Genomic DNA, 21,233 nt, shown 5'->3' with positions numbered 1-21,233 from the left:
GCAACCATAAATCAGCCAGACCGAAAGTCCATTTTCATTCAGAACTTGAGAACAGCCAGGAAGGGCTGCTAGAAATGTAATAAACAGGGAAGCTGCAGGGTGCTTCCCAATGCATCACCCTGCTGGCTCTATAAAAATCATAGCTGGTATCTTCACCATCACATCTAAAGCTATTCTCTGGGAACTGAGAGAGTAAGCAAGGCAGCACCTTTCCCTGGAAGGGGCTGTGCAGTTCAGCCAAGGGCAGAAACTTCCCAACACACCCACACCTTTCAGAAAGCTCAGATTCAGAATGCACACATGATGTACTGAAAATGCTCTTGCTGAGTGTTTAAACTCTCCACTTCTCAAAGCACTGACGTTTAACAGAACAGCAATTAATTTCAGTAATTTGACAGAGACAGAATCCAATCTGTATAACACTCATCCACTGTGGTTCCTCGAGCTGTGCACACAAGCGAAACCCCAAATTTGACCCTTCAGCTGGAGGTGACCAGAAGATCCTCATTATGAGCTTTTGTTACTCAACTGGCCTTTTGAACTAGAACACTGAAATTTAATATTGTTACTCCTTATGGACTGCAAATTAAAGGAGGAGTTTGATTCTCCTCGTGCAGGTTCATCCCTCATGACAGACTAAAACAAACAAATGAAAAAAACAGGCCTGAATCTCAGATGGTAGACATGAAGGCTAGGGGAATGCGAGATGTGGCAATCCACATATGGATCTGAGCCAATGGGCCTTTTTCTTTAGAGAGGAGGGTAATATCACATCCAAAGACAACTACAGAAATACAAACTCCCTTAGGCTTTCTGGAAGGTGGCAAAAGCTCCACTGTTCATTCACTTTTGGCCAATCCACATGTTACCACTGCTCACAAGACTTTTTTTACAGCCCAACAAAATATTGCATCCTGCTCAGCTTCTCCCTGAACACAAAAGTTACCCTATCTCATAACTTCCTCTTTGGCTACTTCAAAAAGTGGAGGTTTTTTCCCAAAGCCATGCCTTAAAAAAAACCCCTGTGGACTTGTAATTTTTTTCTACACCAACGATAACTTCTCTAGCTATAAAGATACCAAGCTGTGGCCGTTCAGGGTGGGAAAAGGAGAGGGGAGAATAGGGTCTAAGAGATGACAGAATTTAAAGCTGTGATTCTGGGGTCATAAGAAGACTTTTTACAAGGTGGTTGTAGCTGTGTGCTTTTGAACACACTGAAATAAGTGACACAGCTGGTTTCAAAATTGAAAAAGTCAAATGAAGTTTTCAAAAAGAGAAATACAAATTAAAATATTTGAAAATTCACTTTTGTTCTAGTACCTGGCATAGATTAAAAAAGCTCAAACATGCGATGGTATAAAACTTTTTATCTACCAGTGTAGAGTAATGCAGCATTCCCTAATTCACATTAGCAAACCCTATTATCTCAGAATCACCCCCCCCCCCCAAATCAAAGGCAGCACAGTAACATGAGAAAAGCAAAAGAAACATCAATTCTAGCCTGAAGGATTTCACTTTCAGGTAATTATTTAAAACTTTTACATGATGTATTCATGTCAGTGAGCTTCCTCCAAGAAAAGACTTTGGAACTTGCAGGGTTATTTGGATCCAGAACCTCCTATTTTGTAAGGTGATGCTCTCATCTCCAGCTTACCCCTAACAAAGCTCTGTTTATTTAATTACTCATTTAGAATGCACTTATCATACCTGGGCAACTGACAAACTGACAAGCAAACCATAAAGCCCCACAGACAAATTGAAAGAGGTAGCTTCTTCATCCATGTGTAGACTTCTTCAATGTTCAGCAGTGTCTAAACAAAGACTACTGTATACGCCTTACAAAAAGACATCCTGAATTGTGGAAGAACTTAGCAAGAGGTGTAATTAAAAAACAACAATAAAATAATCACCAAAAAGCATCATCTTGGTTTAAGAAACCAAATCCTTTCATTAGACTGAAATATTCGGGCTAACTGTAATGCAGATCAGGGATTAAATGGAAAGGCCATTAATGCACTAGGTGTTTGCAATACAGTAGCTCAAAGCAGACATATGTTTTTTTGCTTGAGGCATAAGAGAACCCATGACTCTATCAGTCCTTAGTTGTAAAGAAAAATCTTTAGTCAACAACATACCACAACATACACAAGTTATTTCCTTCCCTTAAAGGAAAACCAAGTACAAAAACCTAGTTCTACTATCAAGACATAGATCAATTATTTGGTCATGTTGGGTGTTTGAAAATCTGCATTTTTGCCTGCAAATCCAAGCTACAGTAACAGAACATGTAGCATTTGCATTCCAGCAGCCAAAAGCAAGCACAGCACAAGGTTCTGCATGTATCAATGAACCTGTGTGTACAACAGATGCCAGAAACAACCACATGCAAGGAATCAGGATATGTAGCAATGAAGCCTTTGGGGAGGTAGGTGAATTTGAAAATTTGTCTTTTTTATCTTAAAGTTACTATTTATTCAAGAGAAGCAGGTGTGATTTCTCTTAAATGGAAGAACAAAATCACTATGTGTACCATGAAGAGAATAAAATGATTGGTAAAAGAAGAAAAAATAATGCCCCAAGGATTTTAAAGTAGACCCAATAGTGATCTTGGTAAGTTGCATTCAGCCCTGGAAAATACCAATGTGTTCTAAAATGTGTGATGGGAATGTTACTGAAGGGATAATGAAAACTAATTGCATTGTCCAGACTAAATTAAAGGCCAGCACCTCTGTGCTGGCCACAGAGCAAGCATTCACTGTCTCCTGTGTATCTCCTCTCCCCAGGCTCACCTGTCACAAAGGTCAGGAAGAACTCGAGAGCCAAACATACTCTCTTCACATACCTGCCTCTAGCTATATCAGTTGCCTGCTACAGGCCACCTGTAATGAGTCTGTGCTCCATCTGTACCCACAGAAGGGATGGTGAACTGCTTTTACACTGATGAGGAATAGGTGATACATGGAAGAAGGCTCTTGGAAGCTTCCTGTTTGCCCCATTCTTAACGGCAAGCAAATTCCTTGCCTAATTTTTTCTCACTAGGCATTCAGGCTTCTAGCTGATAATGCTTTAGCCCTGTAAAACACGGCTTCCGCAGCCATTCATTAAGAGGCATATACTCTCCATTTCAAGCACATGCTGTTTCATCAAGGATTAGGGGTGCAGCAACTTAGAAGTAATATAAGAGGCATGCATCTGTAAACATGTCTTTTTACACAGGAGGAACATTAACTATGAATGGATCAAAACCTTCACTCTTGATTTTACACACTGCACCGCTCCATCTACCTCAAAACTAAGTTTCTTGGACCACAGCTCAGGGCTATGCCCTTGTTTTACCAATGCAGTGGCTATAAAAGAGAAAGGCTATCTATCTCAGACTACATTCACCATCCCTCAGTCTCTCTTTCAGTGCATGTTAAATCTTATCAAAATTGTCTGCTTCAGCTGCCACACAATTAAACACAACAGTAAAGGGCTTTTTTAACTAGATATATGCACCAGGAAGAACTTTAAGGAAGGACCTTACTTCCTTTATTGCCTGGATGCTTGACGCCAGAGAAAACCCTTGTCCATCCCTCAGTGGCCTCTGAGTTTCTTTATCAGCTATAATCCCATTTGCATTAAAACTTCTTGTACTCTGTTTTACCTCTCCCAACGCTTTAGTGGGTATACTGTTATGTCCTTTGTTATCAGCTTTGTTTCAGCAGCACAAAGGCTCGAGGTTGGCTTGTGCAACTGAAGCAACAGCTCTGCAAAAGAACAGACCCACGGTGTCACTCAGGAGGTAACCACCTCCTTCCAATGCTGTACAGGCAGTACAGCTTCTTAAGCTCTTGAAGTGCTCTTCTACTTCAGCAACTGGACATTCCCAGTGTCAAGTCTATGTATAATGGAAAATACCCTAACTAAGCCCATCCAGTTCTCCCTCAGCCTGTATATATGTATTTTAAAGGTCTGGCAGTGTCCACTGGAGCCCTGGCACAACCACAAAACAAAGCACACCTCGGCAGCAGTTGGAACCTCACAGTCCTCTGCACAGGGGTTAACTAAACCCTCCTGTCCTCTACAGTGAGTTAATTCTGGAGTATGCCCTGAAGCTGGGTGAAATCCAACATAGCAACACCTTCAAAGACAGGAAGCAAAAGCTAAAGCATCTGCGAAACCCTTACAACCAAATAAGGCAGCTTTGTAATGTGCTTTCTGAACCGTGGCAGGCCATTTTTCTCAGATGTTCCCTCTGAATAGCCCTGCTAGCAGATAGAAATTTGTATGAACTCTGCCAGCCTCACTGCTTTGGTACAAGAAGGACTTTAAGCTACCAACACTGAAAAGTGGTATGTTACAAGGCATTACGATAGTGCTTGTCACACCAGGATCTCCTCCAGGAAAAAGATGGCATGCAAAACTTGTGTTTGCTCACCACCAATACCCTACTGTGAAACTCGGCCCAACCTGCAAACAGGCAGAGTGCCATCCCAACACATGGCTTTAGATTTCAGCAGCCAACAGACCATCTACAAGCATCAAGTGTGATAGCTACGGGCAGGAATCCCAGCCCAGAGAGCCCAAACAGCTGTCTCTTCTGAGCTAGCAAGCCCACAGTTAATAGAATATAGAAATCCCTAATCCCACTTTTAGCTGGCTTTAAAGAAGGGAGAGGTGGAGATAGAAAAGGAGTCTTGAAAACCAAAAATATTATAATTCTTATTTTGATCCTAAGAATGCTGAAGAGAAAAAAATCAAGGAAGTAATCAAGAGATATTTTGGGGCCTCTGATTAGTTGATATACCTTGTCACAGAGTTTATGATAGTAAGGCCTTTATGATAACAAGCACATAAGCAGGAAACAACTGTGGCCTAGATTAGAGCTGTAAATTAGGGCCTCTTGCTAAACAGGTGTTTGATGACTGTTAACCTCTCTAGAGAAAAAGCTTAAAAACAATTTTAAATCTGCCCTGTTTCAGCACTGGCTAACTTTGAATTTTACAGGAGATAAGTAAAATGCATCATTTAGAAATGAAACAAAAGATACTCAAGGGCTGATGACTTATTTAACGTACTTGTCCTCATGTACAGAGAGTGGAAAATTTAATGATATACAGAGGGGAAAACTTAATGAAACCGGTCTGAAAGACAAGGGCGTTGTTCAGCATTCCCCTCATCAGATACAGACACATACGGCGATACTGTTACCTCTGTGCAGAACTATATGGTCAATCATGTTGCGTTTATATTTGGTGTGATATAGGCAAAGAGGACAGCGAAGGTCTTTGGGTCCTTCCTCAGGAACTGCCGAATGCCCAGCTTCCACGTGCATAGTAAAAGCAGATCTGTGAAACAGGAGGAAGAGATGGAAGCAGTCAGAAGAGGCGTGCAGGGAATGATGAAGTGTCATAGCTCTATAAGGGACGTGTTGCGTAAAATGGTACAGATACCACTCAGCCTTGTCTTCACAGTGCCACATGGCATTTCAGTGGAGCTACTCAGATGAGTAACACATGAGCAGAGGTATTTTCAGGTTTGTATCCCCAGTAACAAACATTCACTCTGACAAGATACTCTTTTGCATGGGTTGCTTTATAGTCACATTGCTATAGTTAAGATAGCAAAAGAATTCCTATCATTCATGGTCATTATTTGTCTTCAGGATGAAATATTCAGTGTACTTTCTCTGGCAGATTAAATTTTTAGCAAGTTGAACAAAATCTATCTACTGTTCTGGACCTGCAGAGGTGAGGACAGACTTATTTCTGGAGGCAGATAACGACCTTAACCATCTCTGTCTTTGTAGGACAAGCCCAAAACCAGCTAAAATCTTTAGATTTGGGATAAAAACCAGACTTGCGTTCAGAGTGAGTTTGGCACGGAGTAGTTAAATTTTAAAGCATCAGCCATAAGGATCTGAAAACCCAAGATTAAGAATACTCTAGTTATTAATGTGGAGGAATGAATGAATACTCCACAGTACTTTTGAACAAAAAATTTCTTGCTGGCATTACATTGGCTGCATACTTAAAAGTTGCAGGAGACATGCACACAGAGGAAATTAACTGTACACCAATTTAACCACAAGCTCAACTACTGAAATAAGAGGTGTCTGTAAACTTGGGGCACTTGGTCATTTTTTCCTAAAGCAGTGGTAAAGCTTGCAAAAGCTAAGGAGCTTGTCACATTGAACTAGAGTTAGAAGTCTCTTTGAAGTTCTTCAAGACTGTTAGCTTGACACAAAGCAATTTCCTAACACAACTGGCTTTGGGCCCAGTTCAGCGATCACTGAATTCTACAGGTGTATTTCTATCGAGTTCAGTGAGTGCTTTCATGCATTTAAGTTTCTATGGTAAGTTGAAGAGGGGATTGGTATGGGGTTTTTTTGCCCCCTCCGCCCTTTTTTTAAAGACAAAACCCATGCTGTGTTTCTAAAAGAAGCAAGATTTAAACCCTGAATGTTTGAGACACCACATGACACCACTAATCCCTTATGCAACTATGAACGTGTGTAAATGTTGCTTGATTTAAGATGATTTCATTTCATTTCAGGTAGAAGAAAATGACACTCACAAGACACAAACAGAATGAACAGACCTGGCAATTGCTGGTAATCTTTAAGACAGAGAGCAATCAGGATATAAAGCACAAGCAGCAAATTATACCATAGAGGCAGCAAGGGGCTGAAGCAACAGAGGCTAGAGACATGAAACTAGAGGTTGCTTGTTTGGATTCTATCAGGTTTGTGCTCAACATTTTCTTCAACAGAACTCCTCCCCTTTATCCAGTCATCCTGCTTACTGTGACTGGTCTCCTAAGAACTTAACAAGTTTGAGACCTCAAATTCCGCTAAGGGTGTTATGCTTGAGGGTCCAGCATATCAGGAAGAAATGATGAACAGCATAGGTGCACAGGCCTTTATTTTCCTTACAGAACAGCAGCTAAAAACATACACATAAACACACATAGCACTGAGTTTTTAAATTTTGCATATCTATTTGGATTTCTGAAATGTCTCTATATGCTGTCAGATATACTAGAGAATGCTTTGCATTTCAGCTAGATAGATGGTGGGAGAAATAAAATTACATGAGAGAGGTTTTTTTCAGAAAGGTGATATAAATTCTTCTGTCTCTGTAGGACACTTGATTGTTCCATGCTTCATATCGATTGAACCAGAAAATTACCTTATTTTTGTAGAGAAGATTTGCACAACTGAGGATAAGGATAGCCCTCTACATGCCTATGCTGAGGAGGAATTACTACCTGTACCATTTCCTCCAGCAAGTAAATTGTCACCCCACTGGACCTGTTGTTCGAGAACACAAGGACTTGTGGGTGATGTGATGATTGGAGGCCATCTTGGGCATAGCAATCATGAAATGGTAAGAGTTTTCAATTCCTGGAGAAGTAAGGAGGGGGTCAGCAGAACTGCCACCTTGGACTTTCAGAGGGCAGACTTTGGCCTGTTTAGAGGCCTGGTTGACAGAGTTGCTTGGGAGGCAGGCCTGAAGGGCAAAGGAGTCCAGGTAGGCTGGACATTCTTCAAGAAGGAAATCTGAAAGGAGCAGGAGCAGCTGTCCCCAGGTGCCGAAAGGTGAACCTGCAGGGAAGAAGACTGGCCTGGCTGAACAGAGAGCTTTGGCTGGAACTCAGGACAAAAAAGAGTTTATGACATTTGGAAGAAGGAGCAGGCCACTCAGGAGGACTACAAGGATATTGTGATGTTATGCAGGCAGAAAATTAGAAGGGCCAAAGCCCAGCAAGAACTTAAATCTGGCTACTGCTGTAAAATATGATAAAAAATATTTTTATAAATACATTAGCAACAAAAGGAGGCTAAGGAGAATCTCCGTCCTTTATTGGATGCAGGGGAAAACAGTAACAAAGGATGAGGAAAAGGCTGGAGTACTTAATGCCTTCTTTGTCTCAGTCTTAAAAAGTAAGAGCAGTTGTTCCCCAGGTACCCAGCCCACTGAGCTGGAAGATAGGGAAGGGGAGCAGAATGAAGCCCCCATAATCCAAGGGGAAATGGTTAGTGACCTTCTACACCACTTAGACACAAGTCTGTGGGGCCAGATGGGATCCATCCAAGGGTACTAGGGGAGCTGGCAGAAGTGCTCACCAAGCCACTTTGCCTCATTTATCAGCAGTCTTGGCTAACTGGAGAGGTCCCAGTTGACTGGAAGTTAGCAAATGTGATGCCCATCTACAACAAGGGCTGGAAGGAAGATCTGGGGAACTACAGGTCTGTCAGTCTGACCTCGGTGCCAGGAAAGGTTATGGAGCAGATCATCCTGAGTGCCATCACATGGCATGTACAGGACAACCAGGTGATCAGGCCCAGTCAGCATTGGTTTATGAAAAGCAGGTCCTGCTTGACTAACCTGATCTCCTTCTATGACAAGGTGACTCACTTAGTAGATGAGGGAAAGCTGTGGATCTTGTCTACCTAGACTTTAGTAAAGCCTTTTGACACTATTTCCCACAGCATTCTCCTGGAGAAACTGGCTGGTCATGGCTGGGATGGGTGTACTCTGCTGGGTAAAAAACTGGCTGGATGGCCTGGCCCAAAGAGTTGTGGCGAATGGAGTTAAAACCAACTGGTGGCTGGTCACAAGTGGTGTTCCCCAGGGCTCACTACTGGGGCCAGTTCTGTTTAATGTCTTTATCAGTGATCTGGACGAGAGGATCAAGTGCACCTTCAGTAAGTTTGCAGATGACACCAAGTTGGGCGGGAGTGTTGATCTGCATGAGGGTAGGAAGGCTTTGCAGAGGGATCTGGACAGGCTGGATTGATGGGTCGAGGCCAACTGTATGAGGTTCAACAACCCAAGTGCCGGCTCCTGCACCTGGGTCACAACAATCCCATGCAGCGCTGCAGGCTTGGGGAAGAGCAGCTGGAAAGCTGCCTGGCACAAAAGGACCTGGGCGTGCTGGTTGACAGCCGGCTGAACATGAGCCAGCAGTGTGCCCAGGTGGCCAGGAAGGCCAACGGCATCCTGGCCTGTATCAGAAATAGTGCGGCCAGCAGGACTAGGGAAGTGATTGTCCCTTTGTACTTGGCGAGGCCACACCTCGAGTACTGTGTTCAGTTTTGGGCCCCTCACTACAAGAAAGACATTGAGGTGCTGGAGCGTGTCCAAAGAAAGGCAATGAAGCTGGTGAAGGGTCTAGAGCACAAGTGTTATGAGAAGCAGCTGATGGAACTCGGGTTGTTAAGCCTGGAGAAAAGGAGGCTGACGGAAGACCTTATTGCTCTCTACAACTATCTGAAAGAAGGCTGTAGTGAGGTGGATGTCAGTCTCTTCTCCCAAGTAACAAGCAACAGGACAAGAGGAAACGGCTTCAAGTTGTGCCAGGGGAGGTTTAGGCTGGATATTAGGAAAAATTTCTTCACTGAAAGCGTTGTCAGACATTGGAACAGGCTGCCCAGGGAAGTGGTTGAGTCACCATCCCTGGAGGTATTTAAAAAACATGTAGATGTGGCACTTGGGGACATGGTTTAGTGGTGGACTTGGCAGTGTTACGTTAACAGTTGGACTTGATGATCTTAAAGGTCTTTTCCAACCTAAATGATTCTATGATTCTATGATTCTAAAACCTACTGTAAGGACTTACTGTGCTTTCGTCTGCAGCAGATGGTACCAGCTGTTGTAGGAGAGAGGAAAATGGATTACATGGATGCTGCTGTGATCTGGCATGGCATTTCCTATGTTCCTCTCCCTGGTCAGCAGTGGCCATGTTTCTGTTAGCTACAGCCAGCTCTCAAAGATCTCAGAAGTCTTTTCAAGTGCTAAAATACCCCTTATGAGTTCAGTTTATCTGTTTTGCACAGTACTTACTTAAAGCCTGTATAAAAGGAACAATCTTTGCACTTGAAGAGCTTCTTCCCTCCATGTTTGTCACGGTAGTGACGCCGAATGCTCTGTATGTAACCCGAGGAGAATTCACAAAATTCACAGTTAAGGATGGCTTCTGTTTTTTCCACTCCTGCAGCACTCCCAGAAAGTGGGATTGGGCTGATGTTGTTGTTGTTCCTGGCCAAAGCTGCAGACTGGTAGTGGTTCAACTGCTGCTGAACATCAGGAGGCTCAGAGTATGAAGAGTCTGTAGAAAAACAAGAAGGAAGTTGTTATTCCAGGTGGATCAACAAATCCAAAAGTGTTTGAGGCCTGCTCCAGCACCTATTGGCTTTTAGAGGGGTGGATCAAGATGTTGGTTATGAAATCCGCCGACAGCTTTCTGAAGGGATTAAGAAAAAGAGGTGTAGCACTTCTTAATCTAATCTAATGTGTATTCTACAATTTAAAAGGTGATCAGTATAAATTATGCTCTTTAGATCTGATTTGGGGAGGAAAGAAAGTGACAGATTTAAATTTAAATTAGTCGAAAAAGAAGTCTGGTTTTAAAACACTTAATTTGTGAAGGTAAAGCACATTAATCATACTGCCAAGTGTTTATGTGTTTGGTGCATAAATCAGACCAGATACTCTCAAATGTCTTATGCCAGTTTACACCAGATGAAGGTATGGCACAGGATACACATAAATAGCCGACCTAAAAGGGAAGACAAAAAAAAAAAAAAAAAAAAGAAAAGAAAAGAAAGGAAAAATAAATGGATACTCTTCCCTACTTGTTCATGGAATTATTTGAAAACCCACACCAAAAGTTAACTTTAGTGAAATGATACAATTTTACTTTGTCACACTTGAAGCAGTCTTCACAAAAAGTAAATTCAAGTTCTCCTATCTGATGATGTTTGAAATGAAATGATTGGAAAAAAAGATATTTAATCATAAATTCCAGTAAAGCAAACTTCTAAACCACATTTCCTTAGAAGCTGCTAAGTTTTGCTATACTGAGAAAGAGATCTCTTTATACAGATATGTCTGTATAGACACATCCCTTCTAAAACCCAGCAGAACTGTGTCACACCATTTTAATGGCATGTGGAGAAACACAGTCGAGATGTCTCAGTACTGAAACTGAAAGCTATAATACTTTAGTTGGATCCCTCCAAAAAGGAGCGGGGGAGGGTGGTGTTGAACCTTTACCAACACACTGCTTGAATGTGGAGGTTAGGAATTCATCTGCTTTGTCCTATATAACCCACAGCTGCCCATGAATGGCACAAATGAAAGCAGATGAATAAAGCACAGATGAATTTCAGTGTAACTTTCCTGAAAAGAAGACAAAAGGCTCTTTTCTTAAGCTTTCTGGAAGAAGGGAGGGGGTAAAGGGGGGAGGGGAGAATGGAGTCGGGATACAGACTGTACCAGCCACCTCCTGCTTTGATGGTTACTTCATTTTCCAAAGCTTAATTCCCCGAGGCTAGATATGTAGGAATTCTCTAACAGAGGTACTTGTGGGAACTTAACACCATCCATTCTAACCAATTAGTACAGAGAAACAAAAGCCAAGCAGGCCTATACAGCACTCAGTGTGGGGACTTCTCCACCTGCCTTCAAAAGAGTGAAATGCTTGCTTTCTTTTCTCACTACCGCAGAAGGGGGTTATACATGCCTGAGAAATGAAAAACAAACTAACAACAACAACAAAAACCAAAGACACAAACAAAACACAAGCAGGAGATAAATGTCTTCAGGCTCCCCTGGCTTCATCACCAGGTGTGCAGCAAAGACAAAGGCAGAGACATGAAAGATTCTGGTAAAATGAATTAAATACTTTTTGGTTTTCCTATCCAAGCCTCATGAACTGAGGCTAGATTACAATGAAGCATTTATCATCTCTCATTTCCACCACTTCTACAGCAGGTTTGCTAATCATGAGGGCTCACAGTGGGCTCCACCCATTCAAATGTCAAGGCTTTCTTTTCCTTGTGTTTGAAACAGGCTCCCCATTTCCTTTACTTTGGCACCAAATGGGACTGAGGAGGTGTAAACTTCTGCAGAAGTGTCTTCTCCCTCAAAGGCAGCAACTGTGCTCTCACCCTCTTTTGGAACAGGACCTTGAGGCCCAAAATGATGCATGATTCAGAACTTGCATATCTGCAGCCTGGTGTCTGGGCTACCAGGTTCAGTATTTAGGAAAGCTAAAGCCCTGATAGAATTAAATCTGGCCAGGGATGTCAAAGGCAACAAGAAAAGCTTCTGTAGGTACATCACAGATAAAAGGAAAAACATGGGCCTTCTCTGGAAGTAAATGGGAGACCTGGTTACCCAGGACATGGAGTAGGCTGAAGTACTCAACGATTTTTTTGCCTCAGTCTTCACTGGCACGTGCTCCAGCCACACAGCTCAAGTTGCAGAAGGCAAAGGCAGGGACTGGGAGAATGAAGAACTGCCCACTGTAGATCAGGTTCGAGACCATCTAAGGTACCCGAAGGTGCACACGTCCATAGGACCTGATGAGGTGCATCCACAGGTCCTCAGGGAACTGGCAAATGAAGTGGCTAAGCCACTATCCACCACATTTGAGAAGTTGTGGCAGTCTGGGGAAGTTGCCACTGACTGGAAAAGGGGAAACATTACGCACTTTTAAAAAGGGAAAAAAGGAAGACGCAGGGATCTACAGGCCTGTCAGTCATATCTCTGTGCCCTGCGAGATCATAGAGCAGATCCTCCTGGAAACTATGCTACAGCACATGGAAAATAAGGAGGTGACTGGTGACAGCCAACATGGCTTCACTAAGTGGAAATTGTGCCTGCTAAATTTTGTGGCCTTCTACGATGGGGTTACAGCATTGGTGGATAAGGGTAGAGCAACGGATGTCATCTACCTGGACTTATGCACAGCGTTTGACACTGTCCCACATGACATCCTTGTCTCTAAATTGGTGAGACTCGGATTTGATGAGTGGACCACTGGGTGGATAAAGAATAGGCTGGATTGTCACACTCAAAAGAGTTGCGGTCAATGACTGGATGTCCAAGTGGAGACCAGTGACAAGTGGTGTTCCTCAGGGGTCAGTACTGGAACCCATGTCAGTGACACAGACAGTGGGGTTGAGTGCACCCTCAGCAAGTCTGCTGACAACATCAAGCTGTGTGGTGCAGTCGACACGCTGGAGGGAAGGGATGCTATCCAGAGGGACCTTGACAGGCTTGAGAGTTGGGCCTGTATGAACCTCATGAAGTTCAATACAGCCACGTGTAAGGTCCTGAATATGGGCTGGGGCAATCCTAAACACAAATACAGGCTGGGTGACGACTGGATTGAGAGCAGCCGTACAGAGAAGGACTTGGGGCTACTAGTGGATGAAAAACTTAATACGAGCCAGCAATGTGCACTTGCAGCCCAGAAAGCCAACTGCATTCTGGACTGCATCAAAAGAAGTGTGACCAGCAGATTGAAGGAGGTGATTCTCCCCCTCTGCTCTCACGAGACCCTATCTGCAGTACCGCTTTCAGCTCTGGGGCCCCAAACATAAGAAGGACATGTACCTGTTGGAGCAGGTCCAGAGGAGGGCCACAAAGATGATCAGGGGGCTGGAGCACCTCCCCTGTGAAGACAGGCTAAGAAAGTTGAGGTTGTTTAGCCTGGAAACGAGAAGATTCTGGGGAGATCTTATAGCCTTCCAGTACTTAAAGGAGGCCTACATGAAAGAAGGGGAAGGACTCTTTATCAGGGAGTGTAGTGATAGGACAAGGGGTAACAGTTTTAAACTGAGAGAGGGTAGATTTAGATTAGATATTAAGAAAAAATTCTTTCCTGTGAGGGTGGTGAGACACTGGAACAGGTTGCCCTGGGAAATTGTGGACACCCCATCCCTGGAAGTGTTCAAGGCCAGGCTGGATGGGGCTTTAAGCAACCTTGTCTAGTGGAAGGTGTCCCTGCCCATGGCAGGGGGGTTGGCACTAGATGATCTTCAAGGTTTTTTCCAACCCAAACCATTCTATGATCCTAGGATTCTATGAAAACCAGTGAAAGCAGTGGAAAGATAGCAACTGACTTGAGTTTGCTTCCAAACACGCGTTTTAGCGCACAGCACATAATGAACTGCCATCAAATAAGAAACAGATGGTGAGGTTGAGGTTTTGGATTTCTTTTATTTATTTTTCAAAAGCAGTACCTGAGAGAAGGACTAGGGAAGCAAATCCACAGCACAGAGCAACAGCACTGCCTTAAACTGGCAGAGCACTCCTACGTGGGCACCTTCTCTATTTCCAACAGCTCTGCATGTACTTCATTGCTGGGCTGACTGAAGTTGGTGATGAAACATTATAAGAGCCTTCACATTTATACAAGCCTTGAGCTGCTGTGCCCCGAACTGCTGAACACCTTCTGGCAGTGTTGCTGCAACAACAAGATGCCTTGATGTAAGAGTGGAGCATGAAGGAGAAAGAGAGCAGAACTTTTCCCTCAGAACTGACCAACAATTGAGTCATGGCTGTACACAATACAAGTTCCACCTTAGTCTTTTTCCTGCACCTCAAACACAAAGGATTGGGAGCACTCTGGGACAGTTTTACAACTTTGGCCTGGAGCAGGAAGAGGGTCTAGCCATCCATGTCTGAAAAAAAGTAAAATGGCTTTAGAAGCCTACATCAAAGTCAGAAAGCAGAAGAAAGACATTAAAAGAAGCAAAGGGAAGAGTTAAGAGAATTAGTATTCAGTAATGTAAAACACAAAGGCAAAGAGAAAACATGAAGGGGAAGAAAATGAAGAAAAATGAAACACCAGGAAGTACTGATTATAGGTTAAGAAAAAAAATGGCATTTTTTTTTTTGAACAGCCTCAAGGCAGCACAAGAAAATAAAGCATGCTCATATATGTAATGCAAGGAAAGAAAAAGAAACAATTAGCCCTGACTGATTTAAAACAATAAAACAAAAAAAAAACCCACACCAAAACCACCCAAGATCGGTTTTTAAAAGTAATTTTATCCAACATGAATGGAAGGACTTCGCCATGCAACTCCAAAAGCAAGGTAACTCATGGGATGATCTGATGTAAAAGGAAGGACACCTACAGTCATGCCAAGAGGCAAAAATTAACAGTAATTGATGTAGTAAAAAATGGAAGAACAGTACCAATGCTGCAAATCTCAATTTTGAGATTTCACATATCACATCTACCTACAGACTACCTGTACAGGAAGAATAACAAGGCTAGCTAGTAGTGTAAACCCTGCCAGCACCTACAGATCTAAAAGGCCACAGAAACTACACTCAGTATACAACAGCATTTTCAGATCCAAATGCGGAAATGACTAGTTGAAAGGAAAGCAGTAGAAATGAATGTCCACATGATGACTCATCAGCACAGCCATACCGAAATTACTATTGTGTGCTGGTAATAATACATAAGTCTTATAGTGTCTCTGCATGGGGTGAAGAGAGACAGCATTTCCAGAGTGCCTAAAACACTTAAATGCCTGGTAAGTGATGTTGCCACCCTGAAAACTTTATTCAGAGTACAGACACAAAGACTGACACAATGAGTCTGTCAACAATACTGGAAGTTACTACCTCATCCAAAAAAGCATTCACAGTCTCCACTACAATGTAATACAATGCAATCATGAAGATGCAGCTTGATACATACCTGCATACCTTGGGTTCATGCAGAAAAATATATAATGAGAACCTACTACAGAAGCAAAATGAAAATCTAAGTTTTCATGGATCCTCTGTAGCATGTAACATGTTTCAGATACCTAAAAGAAGAAAAACTTGGGAACTTTTCAGAAGAAAAGAGTAACTAAAGATTCTGATCTGGATACATAAATTTACTCAGGAATTAAAAGATGTTTTAGTTATTTGTAGGTATTTTCAGAGCTATTGATGAACACGTAGGCAACGGCAAAACACACTAAAACAAGACACCTAAATCAAACAACAGACCAGAAATATCCCTGGACACATCTAGGTAAAAGACACTGAGCAGCAGTTGAGAAACCAGAGGAAAAAGTACCTATTAAAGGAAAGAAATCAGACCATTGCTTCATCCTTTTAGGGTGAACAGAACCAGACACTTCTAACACAAGCATTTGCATGCCTGCACAGTGAGGGACAAGGATGGAGGGAGAAACACTGTTCAGCAAAAGCAACTCTTTGAATACACTGGAAAGTGAGCTTACTGCATGTGCAAACTACTAATAACTGAATAGCTTTATGGCCAAAAGGAGACAGTGGGAGAAAAAAAATGAAGATGTCATGCTTTCCTGGTACATCCACATGGAAACATCAACCAAAGTCAAAAGAGATCAGCATTTGTATGATAAATGAAACTGGGAAAGGGGATGTTTGAATCCCGAGATAAGAAAAAAACCAAAGAGAAGGTATAAATAACAAGTCCTTAAAAACGCTTGGGGGCGGGGGGAGAGGAGGAAGGGAATGCAGTAACAAAACAGGCCTAGGACATTATGGATCTGTGAGAAAATGTACTAAAGCCAATAAAAGGAAAATATTTGTGTCCTGGTTTCAGCTGGGATAGAGTTAACTGTCTTCCTAGTAGCTGGTACAGTGCTATGTTTTGAGTTCAGTATGAGAAGAATGTTTTCAGTTGTTGCTCAGTAGTGTTTAGACTATAGTCCAGGATTTTTCAGCTTCTCATGTCCAGCCAGGGCACAAGAAGTTGGCACAGGACACAACCAGGGCACCTGACCCGAACTGGCCAACAGTGTATTCCATACCATGGGATATCCCATCTAGTATAGGAACTGGGAAGTGGGGGGCAGGGAATTGCCGCTCGGGGACTGGTGGGGTGTCGGTTGGCGGGTGGTGAGCAATTGCCCTGCGCATCATTTGTACATTCCAATCCTTTTATTACTGCTGTTGTCATTTTATTAGTGTTATTGTTATGATTATTAGTTTCATCTTTTCTGTTCTATTAAACCGTTCTTATCTCAGCCCAGGAGTTTTACTTCTTTTTTCCCAACTTTCTCCCCCATCCCACTGGATGGGTGTGTGTGTGTGTGTGTGTGTGTGTGAGTGAGCGGCTGTGTGGTGCTTAGTTGCTGGCTGGGGTTAAACCATGACAATTTTGAATGCTACTTAATTTTCTCTGAATTTATTCACATAAAGAGAAGATTCCTACAAAGAACAACAGAAAAATTCCAAGGCATAAGATAAGTCTGAGTGGAACTTATGACATTTAGGAACATAACCCCTTCTGAAATTCAACAGGACTCAAAATTACAAACTCACTGAGTGGTAGGATAGCATATAGTCATGAATGGCAACAGCTTGAAAAGTGGGAAGGTGGCAAAGCAGGGTGTCATACAAAGATTGTCAAGACTACACACAGTTGTTCACTTTATGCCATGCAGCACTGACCTGGAAGGAAGAATATGTGGGAGGGTGAAATGTTCTGGCAATAAATTAAGCTGAGGGGAGGGGAAGATAGAGAAGACTAAGATTCAGAGGGATGCCACAAAACATTCATGAAGAAGCTTAGAGAACCATACAGTACAAGGAAATTTTATTCACTTCATGTTTAAAAACAGAATATGAACCTACTTCTCTACCCAAATTCTGATTTCTACTGAAGAACCTTTACATTGCTAGGATGTTGTGAATGAGATGTAACAGAAACAAACTTTGTGTCATTGTTTGCACACTCCAAAACACAAAAGAAAAGAGTCATCACAGAGGAAAGAAAATAAAACCCTGGAATAAAATTGCCATTTAAAGGATTTACACAAAAAAAGACCCACCACAAAGCCCAAACACAAAAACCTTGTTGGAGGAATTTATTTCAGCATTATCTGTAAAGGCCATTTTTGGATCATTTTGGACCAGCTTTTTGAGAAACATATTACATATATGTCTAAGACTCAGAAGAGGGCAACCGGAAAGATACATGGACTATGCAAACTTGTTTATTCAAAAGAGGTGAGAAACTACATCGGTGTTTCTTTATAACTTTGAATTCCCTTTTGAGCTGTGTGCACACCTATCTCTGAATGGAACTGAGACAGGATATATGCTATGCAGCTTCTTGTATTAACATCAAAATCATTTCAAAGGGACATAAATTTCATCTAAGAAGAAGAAAATAATAAGTAATTTTATCTTCTGAATTTCTTTACACAGAGAGTCTCATACTGCTGCCTACTGAAGAATCTTGGAGTTGAGATCAAGGAGAGAGTGGCTATAATACTCTGTGTAACAGATGCAAAGGAAACCAGTAGGAATAGTAGGACTTAGGAAAGACTAACGCAATTGATGAAGTAAGTTATACCATATTATTTCCATCAGAAGAGAATGGTTGGTCCAAGAGCTCCCCATGCCCTCCTATTTTTGAGTATCCAGCACTACCAGTAATTCCTATTAGTGTTAGCTTTCAAGACAGGCACAAATGTTCACAAACACTGCCTGAATCATTACGCTGCTCTGCTAAAGCTGTGATTTGGAAGGATCTGTTTTAGGGGTCAGGAAACACTTCATCATATAGCCATTTAATTTCTTGCTATCCCTTCTTTTCATCTGTCCTCCCCACAACAAAATTTCTTTCCTGGCTTCAATGCAGTTTAACTTTCCTACAGTTCTTTGGGTGGCTTGGCCAATTACTAGTCACATTTAGGCTGCAAACAACCCTCTCATTATAAGCTAGGCTCTTTCCATAGCTGCTCTACCACTTGCAACCTTCGCAACATCAGTGCCAAGCCACTAGAACTTTCTAACCCCACCAGTTGCTTTGCTCATTGCTGGTTTTGCTTGCAACACAGAGATGATGTATGGGGACTGCATTGTGTTTCTGTTGCTCTTGGCATTCATGTTATTTCACCTCTGTTTATCCACTGTTCACCTTTGTTTATCCACTGCCTTCTCTTCAAAGAGTGCTTCAGGCCGAGATTCTGCTGCCACTGGCTTATACCAGGTGGACGGTTCAAACTGTTAGTCATGTTTCAACCCTATATTCTTATCATTTGTTATTCAAGGAGTAAAATTCCATTGTCTAAATACAGAGTGGCACTTAAACCAATAATTCTGATACATGTCAAACACCGGTATGTCCATGTGCTTATATATTTCCATAAAATGCATAAAATAAAAAGTTGCCTCATTATTCCATATTCTGTTGAGCTAAACTCAAACCTCATAAATGGAAGTGAACTTAGAGAAGAGAGGAACACAAACAGATCTGCAAATAGCTTTAGCAAGAGACTGATTTAACCAATCTTTCAAAAGGACTTACTAGTAACAGGTTCTCTTCTGAATTTACAAAGATTTCCTACTTCAATTGATTCTTCACTCAGAGAGTAATCTACAGAGCAATTTTTTTTTTGGCACTGGTAACTGAACCATTGTCATGCTATTATGCTCCATGATTTCCTTCTCATTTTTAAGGGTAATTTGTCAGATATTTTTCAGGAGCACTCCACATTTTCTTCTCTATTGCTCTGGCCCTCTAAGTATTTGTATTAATACAAACACACAGCCACAAACAAACATCCTGCTGTCACCTAAATGCTCACTTGCATCTAAGCTTGAAATGAAGAGGGGAAAGAAATCCAGCTTTGTCAAGCTCTACGTTTTTGTGTTCTGCTCTAAAACTGGCCCTAAAATTACAGTGACAATATATGGGTGCTAGGCATCCACTCTAATCATAGAGCTCAGGAACTTGTAATTTGTTCTGGAGACCTCCAGCATACACCTTGACATTATTATTATTATTATTATTATTATTACTACTACTACTACTACCACCACCACCAACAACAACAACAACAGAAAGGCCTCATCTCTATCACCACCTCTGAGGTCAGATCACTTTGGGCAGTGTTTTCAAGCATTGGTACCAAAATGTAGTAACAAGTCTCTTAAAGAAGAAATAAATCCAGCTATTTTAATGTCAAACTTTGGGCTGTCAACTATGATGATGATGACATATGTCCATTTCAACAGAGCTAAAATGAGCAAAGGAGTTTTACCTCCCTGTCAAGTACCAAACCCCTCTAGCAGGTTTTAGATCAGTGGAAAGTAACTGGAGTCTCAGGGACTGGGAGAATATCAGTTAGCTTACACAAGAAGGCTACTAACATGTGGGAACGATAGCCTGCAGAAATGCTTTCTTGCACAGCATTGGTCAAGTCATACCACATATCCCTTCACAGCAATAGCATCCTTTTTACTCTGTATAGAGTAAAATTCCAGGGAACAGCAGTAGTATGTGACACCTAAGACAGCATCACCTACCACTTTGTGCCCTATCTTGAACATAAAAATCAAGAGTCAAAAGAAACCAAAAACCTCAGGAAAAAAAAACCAACAGGAGTCTAGATATGCTTCTTTCTTTCTGCTGTGGGTGTAATCAGGTCATTTCTGTATGCCCGGAAGGCATCCAGAAGATGTTTCTTCCTTCACTTATTACTTGATCCACCCAAACAACTTATTCTGTCTTCTCTCTACCCTAGTCAAATCTTTCAGTATCACAGCAGGCTGGCCAAATCCATACAAAGACTGACAGCACCTTCTCCCAGCTGCATGAGTTCCTGTCTCTACCCTGTTGAATCTCAATTTTGCCTTTACCCTTTCAGTTCAAGCACAAAAAGCTCAGGACCAGAAAAAAGCACAATGAACAGCAAGTTGATACCCCTCTGAGCACAGCCAGTAACAGAATAAACATCTCCCTCTGTTCTACCAGGCACAAAACTGTTCTCAACACGCTGTAGGAAAAGGCCAAAAGCCAAACAACTATACACCAGTGGAAGAGAGCTGCACAGAACAAGGTCATCCCCAGTGCCCTAGGTCCTTGAAACAGTGAGGAGTTTGTTCAGTAAACTTAGAGGTGAACAAGTCCTGCACTTGTTCTACCAGTCCCTGCCAATCTGATGCAGGAAAAAAGTTCCCATCTGATCTAACATCTGATAATTAGTTTAACGCTGCCCACAAGAAGTAAGACGCACCAACAAGTACCAAGAGTTTTAACAAGCACTGGCAGGCAGTGCGGCTACTGGCAGCATCCCTGGGAAGGAAAGACAAGCAAACTCTGAGGGGAAAGCAGAAACATGCTCTAAGTTAGAGAAAGAAGGAACACAGCTAGGGTGAAAAAAAGCAGCCTGCAAGGAAGAAGGGTTAATCTGATACTTCAGCGTGAACATGCAGCATCACTCCTATGGGGCACAAAAGCAGGGAAACAGGCAGAACAAGTAGACAGCTCTTTGCAGCCTGACTGTAACTACAAAAGCAGAGACACCTTGTGTTCTGCAGTATGCAGATCACCATCCTGCATCTTTAGCATGAATGCTATCCTTCCAACTCACCTTGCAATTAAAGCAATTAGGTATTGAAGCTTTGCCTGAATTTGCCCTGTAGTCACTACTGGCTCTCTGCCTC

General features: G+C 42.2%; 1 protein-coding gene across 6 annotated transcripts in view; it reads right to left on the bottom strand.

Moving 5' to 3' along the window:
* Window positions 1-21,233, bottom strand: part of ZNF462 (zinc finger protein 462) — a 93,247-nt gene that overhangs the window by 9,704 nt on the left and 62,310 nt on the right. For 5 of the 6 annotated variants that reach the window (XM_049794587.1, XM_049794583.1, XM_049794586.1 and 2 more), the window contains 2 exons: window positions 9,831-10,095; window positions 5,194-5,330 (listed from right to left, as the gene is read on the bottom strand). In XM_049794587.1, coding sequence (XP_049650544.1) covers window positions 5,194-5,330; window positions 9,831-10,095 — 402 coding nt within the window. Of the gene's footprint in view, window positions 1-5,161; window positions 5,331-9,830; window positions 10,096-21,233 lie in introns of those variants that run through there. The other variant, XM_049794588.1, reaches the window with a different exon arrangement.

The sequence above is a fragment of the Accipiter gentilis genome, chromosome Z (assembly GCF_929443795.1).
Source record: "Accipiter gentilis chromosome Z, bAccGen1.1, whole genome shotgun sequence".
NCBI classification, from domain to species: Eukaryota; Metazoa; Chordata; class Aves; order Accipitriformes; family Accipitridae; genus Astur; species Astur gentilis.
Note: the sequence above shows the minus strand (reverse complement) of the source record. Positions and strands in the feature narration are given on the sequence as shown.